Source organism: Rosa rugosa, chromosome 6, assembly GCF_958449725.1.
Source record: "Rosa rugosa chromosome 6, drRosRugo1.1, whole genome shotgun sequence".
Classification (NCBI taxonomy): Eukaryota; Viridiplantae; Streptophyta; class Magnoliopsida; order Rosales; family Rosaceae; genus Rosa; species Rosa rugosa.
In genome coordinates, this window is record NC_084825.1 from 2,933,015 (window position 1) to 2,947,773 (window position 14,759).

Here is a 14,759-nt window from a genome sequence, read left to right on the forward strand (position 1 = left end):
GAATCTAAATTGAGTTCGTAAATCTCAACACTTCTAATACCATAGCGAATTCACTTAGAGCAATTTCACCCGTTGAGCTTGATCGGTCAAGACTATTCACTGCTTTTTTTCCTTGTATTTTCACTATTGAGCTTGACCAGTCAAATACTGTTCACAAAATGTCACGACTAGTTGAGTTTTTAGTATCAAAAAACCGACCAATGAAACCGGATCCGCCCCTTTCAAAGTATGTTGGTTTTTTAAAAGTTAAAATTATGAAAATGACAAGTTTGCTAAGATGGTCAGATTCAGGGACTGAATAGTGATAAAAACAGTCATTCAGAGGCACCAAAATGCAATTATAATATCTTACGTATTTAATTACCTCCATCTCCCTCTCTCTCTCTCTCTCTCTCTCTGGAATCTTCTTCGATCGTTGAAAATTGATTCCAATTGAACCAGAGAAGCAATAAAGCTCAGATCTTTGCAGCTCTCAAACAAACTCCAATCAGTAAGTGAAAAACCCTTTTCTTTTCTGGGTTTGCATTTGCATTTTTCAAGTGTTCCATCTGATTTCATCTAATATAGTAAAGTCTGTTTCTTTGTTTCACTGACGCCCTCATGAATTGAATTGGGTCTGTGCAGATTGGATTGCAAAGGCTGTGATATATAATGGAGGATGTCCAGGAGCAGCAAAGTCAATCACTTGGTACTTCATCCTACTCTGCCCTTCATTTTCAGTTATGAAATTTTTACAGCTCTAGTTGTGATGTTGGTTACCTTTTTCATGTTGTTAATCATTGATGCTTGATTATCTGAAGCTGAAATCACACCACCAAGTTTGGTTTTATGTGAATATAGAGTAATATAGCAATTTTGAAATTCAAGGGAAATCTACAATGACCAGTATTTGTATAAGTAATAATCTTAAGAGGAATTTCGTTTTGTAGTGTAATAACAATCAAGAGATCATCAGTTTATTTTTGATGGAATGGAATTCAGTAGCGACTGAGTTCGATCTTAAGGTATAAATAGACTCTAAACTTCGGGGATGCCACTACCTTACTTGATACTGTTCCACTAGGTAGTGGTAGTAGTTTTGTTAGCACTCGGGTCAAACTTTGTTAGAAAGTGGTTTCTTAGCTTCAAGTCATGTTTGTGATTCAACAACCTTCAGATAAGGTGGTTTTTTGAGTCATTGAGTTGGACTGCATATGTAAAGATGTTTTTTATATCCTTTTCTACTCAATTTTTGACAAACATATTTAGGTCTCATTCTTATGATTGGTTACTTGATTATGGCATCTTCTGTTTTTCACGACTTGATTAGCTTCTGAAATTTATGTAAATCCAGAGAAAAGACAAAATACTTGGACAACAATGACTATGTTTTTGTGCCATCCATACTTTGATTTGTCATTCCTCCTTAACTTTACCTTGAATTGCGTGTATTTCAAAATTAATATAGTAGCTATATGCAAGGATTTCAGCTACATGATACATGTATTGTTAAGCATAAAAGTACGGTGTTTATTTTCCCCTCTGCTTATGAGTGGAGCAGATTACAGATGACCATATTTTGTGCTCTTCGAGTGGTCTATAGCAAGTCATGTGAGCTTTGGAAACATTGCAAGACATGCTAATGTCTGTATCTTTTCTAGGTCAAGATGGTGAAAACGAAATAGTCATTGAAAATGCTGCATCTGTTCATGGGGAACCTCCTCAGGATGCTAATGGCCCCCCAAAAGTTGATTCCAAGGAAGAAATTCTTCATGACAAAGTCAAGAAGCAAGTCATTAAGGAAGGCCATGGTCCGATACCATCCAAATATTCAACATGCTTCTGTAAGTGTCAGATGGTTTGCTTATTCTAGTACTTTTGATGTGGTAACCTTTGAGTACTCATAGATATTCTTCTCTTTCTGATAAGTTTCAAGCGAGACATCTCACTTACTGCATCAAAATTCATATTTGGAACATCTAATAAAAAGTACATTTATAAAATATACAGACAAGACAAGCACACACCATATGTATCTCGTATGGTTGGTTTTGAAGAAAAAGCAATCACACACAAAGTACACATACTATATCATTGGGAGGTTTACATATAGTGTAGATTAGCCAGATATTTTACTTTAAATTTTAGTTTTTTGTTGTCAATAATTAAGTAATTTATCAATATCTGACGTCTTCATACGTGTGATAGTGCATTACAGGGCATGGACTGAAAGCACACAGCATAAGTTTGAAGACACGTGGGACGAACAACGACCACTTGAAATGATTTTAGGAAAAGGTATTTGCCATGCTAAGTAATCTATTGCTATAAATAATTGATGGATTCTAAATATATGGAAATGTTGATGAGTTACTTGTTCTTACGTGTTCAACCTGCATTTAGTTTTGAAATTTGTATGTTGCATTAATTCACTCAATTTTCTTTCATCATCCTGATTATTATGTAATTAAAGATTCTACACCAGTATCTATATGGAGTCATAGACAAGTGGCCAAAATAGGAAATGAACTTCTTCTAATTAGTAATATTTTTGTTACTGCAACACAGAGAAAAAAGAAATGACTGGCTTGGCTGTTGGCGTATCCAGCATGAAGGCTGGAGAACGTGCCCTATTACATGTAGGCTGGGAGTTGGGATACGGAAAAGAAGGAAACTTTTCTTTCCCAAACGTTCCACCCTCAGCAGATATATTGTATGAAGTTGAGCTTATTGGATTTGATGAGACCAAAGAAGTAAGTTGCTTTCAATTGTCCTCCCAAGTAATTATCAATAGAAGGTTCAATTTCTTTTTAAGGACTTGACTTGAGTAATATGCTAAATGTATATCTGTGGGTCTTTCCTTCATAGGGGAAAGCTCGCGGTGATATGACTGTGGAGGAGAGGATTGGAGCAGCAGATAGAAGAAAGATGGATGGAAATGCTTTATTTAAGGAGGAAAAACTGGAGGAGGCTATGCAACAGTATGAAATGGTTACGAACTTGTGATTCTTAGATATTACATTTATGGTTCCAGATGAGTTCCTGAGTTGCACAGTTTCTTCAGCTCGGTTTCATGTGACAACAATCTGATGGGTGTTCTCTGTTTTTTGTCAGGCAATAGCATATATGGGTGATGACTTCATGTTCCAATTGTTTGGGAAGTACAGGGACATGGCTTTGGCTGTTAAAAATCCATGCCACCTTAACATGGCAGCCTCCCTGATAAAGCTTAAGCGATATGAAGAAGCCATTGGACAATGCACTGTTGTAAGTATATCAAATCACAAGAAAAGTGTGTTTCATTTATTACCGGCAATTGTATTATTCATCCCTAAGATACTAGGAAGTTGAATTATATTAAGCTTATTTGGGGACTGAGATACCAGAAGTTCGAGTCATAGTAACCTTATAGTGCTTGAAAAATGGTTGGTCTTTAGTATGGCTAGTTGGCCACAGTCCAATGCAATGACTTTGAAGGCTTACTGGCAGAGTTTTAATCAATAATCACAGTCAGAAAGTCCTTACTTTATTTGAACCGTTGTTCCTATAACAAAATTAAAAATACTGCACCATGATCTTTGTAGTATACTAGTATGTGTCTATGACACTCCAACCCAGCCGTTTTTGTCCTTGTCACGATTCTCTTGCATTGTTGACTCATCATGCTTGCTTTTTTTCAAAGATACCTGATAATAGAGTTTTTGAAACCTCTGTGATAACTATCTTCGAATGAGTGCAGGTACTGGCAGAAGATGAAAACAATGTCAAAGCCCTATTTAGGCGAGCAAAAGCCAGAGCAGAGCTTGGGCAGACAGATGCTGCCCGCGAAGATTTTCTAAAGGCACGTAAGTTTGCTCCTCAAGACAAAGCTATTGCAAGAGAGTTACGCCTGCTTGCTGAACATGACAAGGCTGTTTATCAGAAACAGAAGGAGATCTACAAGGGAATTTTCGGACCAACACCAGATCCTAAACCCAAGCGAACAAAATGGTTGATCATTATTTGGCAATGGCTGTTGTCATTGTTCTACAGTATCTTCAGGCGTGAGAATCGAAAAGCTGAGTAGTCAAAACTCTTTTTCTTTTTTTTTGACCAAAGAGACTCTTGAATTGTAACATACGTGAGGAGACTTCGTGTACTGGTGTTTTGAATAAACACTGAAGACTTGTTGTGATCCTAAAGGTTTCACTCAATTGTGAGGGGAGGATTCTATTAAATCTTGGATGGCAACAGTTTTCAGTTCTAAGATACATGGACTGAATGTATGATTCTAAACTTTTCGGCAGGAATTTATTTCTCATTTTCACCTTGTTAAAAGAACAAGAAATTCATTCTCAAAAAAAAAAAAAGAACAAGAACAAGAAATTAATCAAAGCCATTCTTATAGTCATGGTGGAGATTTTATGTTCGTGTGCGTTGTTGATCTCCCAGACCGGACATCAGTAACAGAAAGCAGCCTTTCGTTGTGGTACGCTGTAGTACACAACCATAGGGCTATAACGTACCCCTTTGACGATCATAATTGCAAAAGGAAAATGGAAATTACATTGTGAAAGTGGTAGTTGTAAAAAGTTGTATGATAAATCATATTCAGAATTACTACAGTTGGTTTTTATTCGGTCTTTCTATCTTAAGGACCTCTTTAGATTTTAAAATTTAAGGATTTTCTTGAATAGTCATTTTTCGATCGCATATTCACATCTCGACCGTTCAATTTTTAAGTTCTAATGTATAGATCAATTCTGCAAATTTTCAGCCAAATTGATGATTGTTAAGGTATCGATTTAGATTAAATCAATGAACGAATTAAATCTGTCCAACCTGAACTGTTTTGTGTTCATAATTGTAAATCACAGTTTTGAATGTCTTAATGATCATCAATTTTGCTGAAAATTTGCATCTACTCATATATACCTAAAAACTGAACGGTCAAGATGTAGATATGCGATCGAAAAGTGAATCTATTAAAAAAAAATCCAAATCTAAGGAGGTTCTTAGCATAGAAATATTGTTATTTACTTATTTACATGTTTTTTTTCTTTGTAATACCATGAGACCAGAGAATGCATTGCCGGTTTGCGTTGACGTTTGAGGTCCAGAGTCTCGCCCTATCCTGACTATAAGTTTCTCACCTCTCTACCTTACACGTGTGTAGTCTAGTACCTTTCTCACTACCTTCGTAGTAGTAGTCTCCCTTTCAGTCCGACATAACCCTATCAGACAGCAATTGCAGAAGGGAAAGGTCAAGGCTGAGCATTCATCTGGTGTCTGGTGACCTGGTCTATGGTGCAAATACCTCCATTTCCAATATTCCGGCAGGATAAACCTATGGCTTGACGCCACGTTGTCCTCGTGCAACGAGTTGCCATCCACATTATTCTAAACAAGATTCTTGCTTGCAGGCCAATAATAATACTGTTGACTGATGTAACACACTAGATACCTCAAGCATAGGCGACTGACCAAAACCCAAATGCAAAGGAAGGAAGTGTAAAAAACTAAAATTAAAAATTAAAAATTTAAGGTAAATGATTTGATTGCTCCATTAAGTTCAGCACACTACTGGAAATTAAAAGTGAGCACCTGCTATTGCTTAACCACATTACAAACAGGCAACATCCCCAAGATATATCAAAAATTTGATCCACGATTTATCCCCAGATTCGTAAAAGGGGGGAAGATCTAACTTACAACACATAACTGGAAATAGGGCACTCTCTGTACAGATTCTGGTTAGCAGCGCAAATACAGGTACAACAAAAACGACTACAAATACCACAGGAACTACCTTGAAAATAAGCCTAGAGATCACCGGCTTCATCAAATTGGAGCCTCGATGCTACAATAGTACACATACAATTTTCAGCGGACACAAGGTTAGAATTACCTGCCACACTGACAAATTCTACAGCAAATCCTGTTCATCTTGCAAATCACAAGGAAAGGTTTCGCTTTGTTGCTTCCATTTTTAATAAAAGATCTTTAATATCCGCTTCCATCCTCATCTTCATATTGGAATATTCTCGATGAGCTCGATCTAGAGACTGCAGTTCCTCAAGTTTCTGTTTCCGCATTTCCTCAGCTTCAACAAAACGGAGTTTTGTTATTCTATTCCTATATTCTTCTTCAATTTTCTCATTCTTTGCCAGTGCTATGCGTTTCAGCCCCTCAGCTTCTTTTCTTGCTTCGTCCGCACGTGTTTGGAACATTTTAGCCTCGGCCTGCTTGATCCTCACAATACTCTCCAACTCATCGAAAACAGGTTCTTTTTGAGAACTCATGTGCAACCCTGACTCCATAATGCGTTTATCGTGCTGCTCATAGTTGTAGCTAGGAAGAACGCTAGGAGCAGATTCCAACTGAGGGGCCTTTTCTGTATATACAGACTTTAGCCATGCTGGTTCCTGGCTTGGCCCAGCAACACCACTGCTTCCTTTACCTAGATCCTTCCCAGGTAAGATGGGAGTTTTGCCCAACTTGGAACTGTCAGTATCTGCAGCCAAGAATCACACAGAAAACACTCAGATTCCGATACATATTGGAAACTGCAAACTCATGTCATTTGATGGAAATAAGATACAACTAAATCACCATATATCTGAATCTCATATAAGCATTCAAAAGCAGTTCAGATTTACTTATTGCCACTACAGATGCCTGGATCCCAGAATGCTAAAAACAAAATGCATAAAATACAGAAATCATTGTTACAGTTTATATGTCCAAAATTATATCATTTATTTTTGCACTCTGGTATTAGTAGCTCCCTATTATATAAAGCAGAAAAATTTCCCCCCAAGACTTCGTATTTTCAAGCTTCAACATATAAATAAAAGGCTTAACTGCTTCTTTATTATCCGAGTGTTGCCATATCTGTGAAATCAAAAAATACTACTGAAGACAATTTGACAATTTTTCATGAGTATTCCTGAAAAATTGCATTAGTATATCCATATCTTATAAACGATGGACAGATGGAAATTTCAAATAGGCAAGTAAGTCCGTTTGAGAAACTTTGACTTTTTTTGAGGTATAAAAGGCCAATTGGTATAAAAGGCCGAAGAATTGGCTTTTTATACATCAATAGCATATAACATTCTGCATAGATATTTTTGGCAAGACCATCTTAAAATCATTCCTAGCAATATTACTCATAGATAAAAAGCACAATACCAAACTGAAGTATTATGACAAAGTGTACGTATTATGACCTCAGAACCATTAGGAAAACAGAACACAAAATTTATTTTGCAGATAAAAGTCATAAAACAAAGAACTTACCCTCAAGAAAAGCCATTATGTAACTGTAAACCTCCGGAAGGCCAGACTTATTTGCCAATCTAACCAGCGATTGATCAGCAATATCATACAGCCGTCTCCCTCTCATGTCCTTGCTGACAAGGAAAATTCTCTTAACATATTCAAGTTCCCTGGCAAGATTTTCAATCGTCCAATCCTTGGCAAAATGCTGAAAAACCTCCTTCACAAAGCCAAACATCTCAGAAGGATGATCACAAGCAACACAATGAAATTGCATCTCAGTCGTCCCTTGAGATCCAGTTGCACTGCGTCCATTTCTAATATAAGATTCCCGCAATGCACAATCAGCATGGCACCAATGAAGACAAACATCACACCCAATCCAACTACATGTATTTGAGGCCATATCAAACTTTGAGCACACAAGACACATACAAGCGCTGCAAAATCCATTCTTTTGCGAACAGACCTTGCAATCACATTCATCCGCAGGCACAGGACTCCGACAAGAAGGATTTCTGCATCTCAAGTACAGAAAAATCTCAGCCAAATCAGAAGATGACACACTGCTCTCTTGCTGAAGAAAATCTGGTAGACCAGTCTTGAGAGCAACCAATATTTCCAATTGTGCCCGATGGGCTTTTAGTAGCATCTCCAAGGTTATGTCAGACCTGTTCTGCAGTGCCTTCTGAAATGCAAATAGTTGCATGCGCTTATCCACATTTAACATAATCTCGCGAATGCTCTCCTTCACACATGCTGCAGATTGTCCTGTCATTTCATGAAACTTCTTGGCCATTACATGGACTGGATCAGATACTATCCTGGCAATGATTGTCTCAACAAAATCAGCCCCACCGAGGAGCAACTGCTCTTTTTCCTTCTGGCTGCTAGTCCTATATAAACTACCACTACTTCTCTCTCTCATTAGTCGTTTCCTGTCAAAACTATAATTTGAACCCATTTCTTGAGATCCAACACTATGCGAAGGTGACCTAACATCCTCATGGTGCTTTGGGTGCCCTCCTGACAACTGCTTATGGAAGCTTAGCTGCCTTTCAAATCCATTTGCCACTTTAGAGCTTCCTTCCGAATGTTTAACTTGTTGCCCTTGCACAGATTGACCATTTGTAACGCCCGACTGTGGATGAGAACCATTGCCAGTCATCAAAGTTTTTTGATAAAATGGAACCTCCTTATTCTTAGCCTCATTCTGAGCTAGCGCCTGCCAATCAATTCCCTGGAAAAGGGGACGACTTTTAACCGATTGCTCAAAGTCCATCGAATTCTGGGTCGTTAAAGAACAGCTAGGATTGTGATAAAATGACTGAGAACCTGAAAAAGATACTGATTGAGTAAATCCATCCGAGTTGGTACAGAAAGTGTTACTTAAAGACTGAACACTCATTGCTTGATCAGGAGAACCAGGAGTGGCACCAATAGGTAACAAAACATTAGGCAAGCTTAGTGAAAGGTCAAGCGGCTCAAGTACCAACTTCTCATCTTTCATATTAACACCAGAATCAGCTTTCTCCTGCCTCCTAACAGGAGAGGATGTAAACAACTCGAAACCCCTAGTGCTCGGTCCTTCCATATCATTGTCCATGCAAGTTAGTAGTTCTCTGGATTCTCTCTCAACCCATCTACTATTTTCTGCTGAATCCTCCACATGGGCCACGCTTTTCCCTTTGTCCTTGAAATTCCGAGTCAAATCCGCACTCAGATTCAGTGTATGAACTCCAGTGTCCTCTGTCACTTCCCTATCAGACTCTGTCATTTCGTCATCCTCAGCCTTCACTTCAAGGTCTATCCCCTTGTCTTGCCTTGGCTCCTCGTCCACTTCCAACGACCTCTCCGAAACCACTTCCTTGCTCACTTCCTCCTTGCACTCATTCCCTTCTTCCTGCCTCCCTACATTTCTGGTCTCATCAACCGAAGGCAACTCATCTTCTTTCTTTTCCTCCTCTTTCCCCTCACACACTCCCTCTTTCACCTTTTCTTTATCTAAGCACCCATCTCTCTCCTCCATTACCGTAGTCTCCGTTTCGCTCCCAATCTGAACTTGGCCTTCTTCCATTTCAGCTCCACCTTCAGGCACCACCTCTAGCTCTTCACCTCCATCCCCATCTTCCGGTTCGGCTTCGGGCTCAAGCTCTCCTTCCTCCATTTCACTACTAGTCCTACTTCCACTCTCACCCTGAACCTCCTCCACCACAGCCTCGGCCTCAGGCTCTGGCATAGGTTCCGGCTCCGGCTCAGGTTCAGGTTCGGGCTCCGGCTCCCTCTCAGGTTCGGGCTCCGGCTCCGGCTCGGTCTCAGGCTCACTCTTCTTCACCTCAACACTCTTGGATTGCTCACTCCCAACAGAATCTTTGGACCAAGTCGGCGACTTAGACTTTGATTTCGATTTCGACGATTTCCCGTCTTTAAATCTCCTCGGCGGAGACCTAACCCTCGATTGCTCGCTGCCGGAATCCCTCGAATTCGACCACGACGGCGACCGGACGCTAAACCCTCCACCTCCTTTCCCTCTCTCCTCCAACCTACTACTACCACTACTCCTCCCTCCTTCCTCAAACTCCTTCCCGAACCGCCGCCACGACAGCGCGCTGCTCCCTTCCCGCCGCGACCGGTCCCTCTCCGATCGGAACCCTTTCGGAAACTCCGACCCCCTGCTCCTCGACCCGCCGCCGCAGAAGCTCTCCGACCGGTGCATCAAATTACGATCGTACCCTCCGCCGCCGCCGTCTCTGTTATACCGATCCACCCCCTTCCTCCGATCAAACCCTCCGTCGAGGTCCGCCGGCCTCTTCCTCACCATCCTCGACCCTCCGCCGCCGGCCGCCAACTCGCGATCGTCGTCTCCCCTATCCCGGTCGTACGACCTCGCCGCCGCGGCCGCCAGAGAAGAGGCGGAGGAGGACGAAGAGAGCAAGCCCTTGCGGGCGGTGTCTGGTTTGTTGTAGTAGAAGCTTCGGTGGGAAGAGGAGGAGGAGGTCCGGCTCGGGTTCGGGTTCGGGTTCGGGCTCGGATCCTTACCGTAAGAATCGAGATCCTCGCTGGATCTCAGCCTCTTCATTTCGACCCCCCAAAAAAAAAGGGATTAGCTACAAAGTCGGTTGTGAATTTGCCCCGGAGGTGGAGTTGAAATTACGGCGAGTGCCACCGGAAGTGGGAAGTCGGTTGGTTGTTGTTGCAGAGTCACAGAGCGGAGGAGGCGGCGGGGGACAGGGGCATAATTGGAAATTGAGGAAAATGGGAGCGAGAAGAGAAGAGAAGAGAAGAGAAGAGAAGGAAGAGAAAGGAAGGTTGGTATCTTTGGGTTCAAACTTTGGGAGTCAACGCAGTTTTTAACTACTGAGGAGAGAGAAAGCGAGATGGTGAGTTGAATACGCAAACTGCGTGGAAATGCATTGAAATCTGTGTTTGAAAAGGACGCGCGTGTGGCTACGCTCGAGTTTTAGTTTCTAATTTCTTTCTTTTTTATCTTTCGGCAATAAAATCTGAAAAAGTTGAATTTAAATAGAGTTTTGTTACGACTAAAACTTTTGGATAATTCTTATGTTCACCATTTGGGTGAATGAGTATATTCACCATCTCTTGTGATTATGCATAATAATTTTATAGTTTTCTAATTCAACCATTCATGTTGTATAACGTAACACAAAGATTAGCTCTGTAAAAAATCAATCAAATTGAAGATCTTTTAGTTATTTATTTCTTTGAAATACATGGACGGTTCATCATAATAGTAGTAAGTGTTGTTAGAACCATCCATTTGTTTGATTCAATTAGATAATTAAACGATTTCCAATTCGATTGATTTTTTATAAAGATGATCTTTAAAGGCTAATTTAAGATATGGATCGTTAGATAATAAATTTATTAAGTAAAAGTATGTTAATCGACCGCTCATTCACCCTAGGAGTGAACCTAAGAATTGTCCAAAACTTTTTAAGAGAGGTCCCTGAGACGCAATTGATTTGGCACAAAAATTGTGCATCTGTTTTGTCACATAATTATTCTTTTAATCATGTAAAACAAGTAAAGAAAAGAATAGTGTCTTAACAAATGTGTGGACAAACTTTTTGCTTGTCCTTATTGGAATTCTTTTACCAAAATTGAAGTGTGGAAGATTTTCTCTAATTTATTTTTTAATCAAAAACTTAGAGCTTTGCTATAATCGAACTTCTAATACAGTCTAATCTTAACTCATTTTTCTTGCATCTCTCACCAATTGGAAAGAGAATATTTTAGTCATACTATATACTATATAGTAGCCCCAATTGAACTGTATTTCTAAAATTATATAAATAATCAAATATTGTCTTTGTAAATCGTTGGTGAAAAGAAATGTAAATTAGAAATCATTTTTACATTAGTGTAAGACTCAATAAGTTCAATGACAGAAAACTCCTTGTTTGTAGTTTTTCTTGATATCGGCCTCACCATTTTCTGTACATAAACCAATCTCTTCATTCGTTTATTCATTTTTTTTCTCAATGAGAGTTTTTCATTTGATGGTTGTTGCAGCAAGATTCTTCTAAGGATGTTAGATGAACCACCTGCACAATAAAAAAAGACTACCGAATTCCTTTAGCAAGGGGGGCCTGGGTCCAGGAATCCAAAGAACAAGTACCTCCCAGTGAGGATCGATTAAGTTCAACTCGTTCCGTGCACTGGCCTAAGGACCAAGGAGAACCCACGGTTCCACCAAGAGTTCGTCCGAAACGGATTAATGACCCTCTCATGGATCTGAGCGTTTGGTGGTGTACCCAGCTAGGTCTGCTCAACCACGTAGGACGCCAATTACACCTAACTATACGGTAAAATGCATAGGATCCGATAAAAGCCTCGCTTAGATCGGCAACACGCCTCCTAGGGTTTCCAACATAGTCATATATAAGCATCATTTTCTCCATCACTCTAGTAAGTAACATCTACACTTTTGACTAGTCTATTGGTAGTGGAAGGCCTACTCACCTAATGGACAGTTTTTAAGGGACTGTGAGGAACAAGTGAATCTGACGGCTGAAAATAAATACACAGTTTTAAGTTATTATGATTTCTACTTTTATATTTAATACATGTGGTTAAGATGCATTTGTCCCTCACAATCCCTTAAAACTGTCCCTTAGGTGAGCAAATGTGCTGGTAGTGGAATAAGAGTGACTTGAGCATTGGAGCCCCTTTGGCCGATACCACATTGATGCGCTCCTTACTAAAGGAATTCGATAGTCTTTCTTTATTGTGCAGGTGGTTCATCCAACATCCTTGGAAGAATCTTGCTACAACAACCATCAAATGAAAAACTCTCATTGAAGAAAAAAAATGAATAAATGAATGAATGAAGACATTGGTTTTTGGACAGAAAATGGTGAGGCCGATATCAAGAAGAACAGAGTTTTCTGTCATTCAACCTAAAACTCATTCTTACTCATTCTGCCTGTCTTCGACTATAAACACTTAGGTTAAGGTTGTAGCTGTGGCTCTAGGACTGTTTGATGCTCTTTCTTTCTATACAAAAAAAAAAATGTACATTAGAAATCTTAATGAAAAATAGATATTTACCTAAACAAATATAAAAAATAATTAGTAGACCCTTCGGCCACTTGGTCTCCCACTCTCGTACTGAACCTGTTAAGTTTAACACCCAAAGCACCGATTCCAGCCCTAGTTGTTTCAATGTGTTGTGGTCATTTCTAATTTACAACAAACCAAACACAGAGAACTAATTCGCAAATATAAATTATGGAATTCAAACAATTATGTAAAAGATTTTCTAGCTATAAACAAAAATTACAAATTACATAATAATATTTTGGGTTGGATTCTACACCAAAGTCAACATGCAATAGTTTTCTAGGTGACTAACGTGAGTAAAAGCCAACTACGGCCATATATAATATTCTTCAATGCATAAAACAGTAAAAACCAAAACAAGAGCCATTCTTTCAAGCAATGAGATTTGTTTCATTGACTGGAGTAAGCCACGGATTGAATAGAACAAATCAAAATCTCTACAAGGCCAAGAACGAATGAAAATGGCCATATCATATAAGCGTGGAAAAGAGACAAAGAAGAATTGCCCTAGGAGCCTAACAAAGAGTCAAACGAACCGTTTGCTCCCCTTCTTTAATCTCATCTCATCCTATTTATTGTTCCTCAAACCTAATTCATTCGACCTCATTTGAACGGGTCTAGAATTGGATTTTTCTTCCTTTTGATATCTAAATCTTTATGGAGAAGATTCGAGAGTTTTCTTCTTAACCAAATATTTGAACAAGTTTTGTTCATCTAAGAACATTGTTAAAGATGCTCTAAGTAACCTTTTATGCCAAATACAAAATGATGATTTGGTTAAAACGAAACTAAAGCAAGTCAAATCTCTTGAACTTAATTATTTTCTCCGTTCAAAATACTCATATATCATGAATTTTGAACGGAGAAAATAATATACTTGGGGCTCTGTTGTCTTTTTTACTTTTCTTCAGAGCTCTAATTTTTCTTTGTCTGAGCTTAATACTAAAAGGTGAGTGTGCTAGGGGTGTGCTGAGTAGTACGCTTGTGTGAGGGGTGTGCTAGTGTAGTGTGCTCTATATAATGGCTTCTTCTGACGGCCCTATGGGCAAGTCGTTATTGTACTGCTTGCTGAACTTTATAAAAGTGTGACCTTTTCAACTCAAAAAAAAATAAAAACATAAACTTTAGAATCTGTATAAATGAGAAATGATCAAGTTGCTCGACAACGGAGTCTGCCTCGCTAGGGTTCTCTACAGCAAGAGCCATTCTCTAGCTCTTTTTGGGGTTGTTGAATCCACCGCTTGAACAAATTTTTGGGTAATGCTTAAGAACGACAACAAAGATCTAGTCATATTTTCAGCCCAATCAACTAAATTACTACTAGCTTTTACACAAGGACCATTTCACAAAACACAGTAACTTCCATAACTACTTGCTTAGCTCTAACTAACACATTTCGAAGGTTACTCCTAGTATCAATTATGGATGGAGTGGGGATAAAAAATAGGGAAAATGCTCGTTTACCCAATTTTAGGCTAAAAATTGCCCACTTGCTCCACCAACTGTTTTTTAACCCCATTTACCCAAAACACTCTAAGGGATTATTTCCCCTTTACCCAATTAATTCTTTTTTCTTTTTTTTTTTGAGACTTTTTTGCCCTCTCCTTCTTTCTCACTTAGAGAGAGAAGTCACCCTCCACCTTACTGTGCTCCGGTGACCAGTGGCCGGCGCGGTCTCCGGTGACCGGACTCCGGCGACCGGTGACCGGACTCCGGCGACCGGTGACCGGACTCCGGCGACCGGTGACCGGACTCCGGCGAACGGTGACCGGACTCCGGCGAACAGTGACCGGATTCCGGCGACCGGTGACCGGATTCCAGAATCCGGCTATTATTGCCCCCCAGTAATTATATTACTGCCCCCCAGTAATCATATTATTGCCTCCCAAAAATCATATTATTGACGTCCAGTGAATTGTATGAACTCCCAAAACCAA

General features: G+C 39.6%; 2 protein-coding genes across 3 annotated transcripts; one reads left to right on the forward strand and one right to left on the reverse strand.

Annotated features, from left to right (window-relative positions):
- The first annotated feature begins 337 nt into the window (after positions 1 to 337).
- Positions 338 to 4,306, forward strand: LOC133717942 (peptidyl-prolyl cis-trans isomerase FKBP42). Of its 2 annotated transcripts, none has more exons than XM_062144712.1 (8): positions 338 to 490; positions 625 to 688; positions 1,641 to 1,823; positions 2,188 to 2,277; positions 2,548 to 2,732; positions 2,848 to 2,970; positions 3,094 to 3,246; positions 3,719 to 4,306. In XM_062144712.1, the coding sequence occupies exons 2-8, from the start codon at positions 652 to 654 to the stop codon at positions 4,043 to 4,045; spliced, it is 1,098 nt and encodes a 365-aa protein (XP_062000696.1). In that variant the 5' UTR covers positions 338 to 490; positions 625 to 651; the 3' UTR covers positions 4,046 to 4,306. The 2 variants fall into 2 exon arrangements, with proteins under 2 accessions (XP_062000696.1, XP_062000697.1); XM_062144713.1 differs by having other exon boundaries at positions 429 to 518.
- Positions 4,307 to 5,542: 1,236 nt separating this feature from the next.
- On the reverse strand, positions 5,543 to 10,575 carry LOC133717666 (protein OBERON 4). The gene is made up of 2 exons (XM_062144374.1): positions 7,261 to 10,575; positions 5,543 to 6,472 (listed from the first exon to the last, which is right to left on the reverse strand). Exons 1-2 carry the CDS (start codon positions 10,316 to 10,318, stop codon positions 5,913 to 5,915), a joined length of 3,618 nt encoding a protein of 1,205 aa, XP_062000358.1. The 5' UTR covers positions 10,319 to 10,575; the 3' UTR covers positions 5,543 to 5,912.
- Positions 10,576 to 14,759: the final 4,184 nt, after the last annotated feature.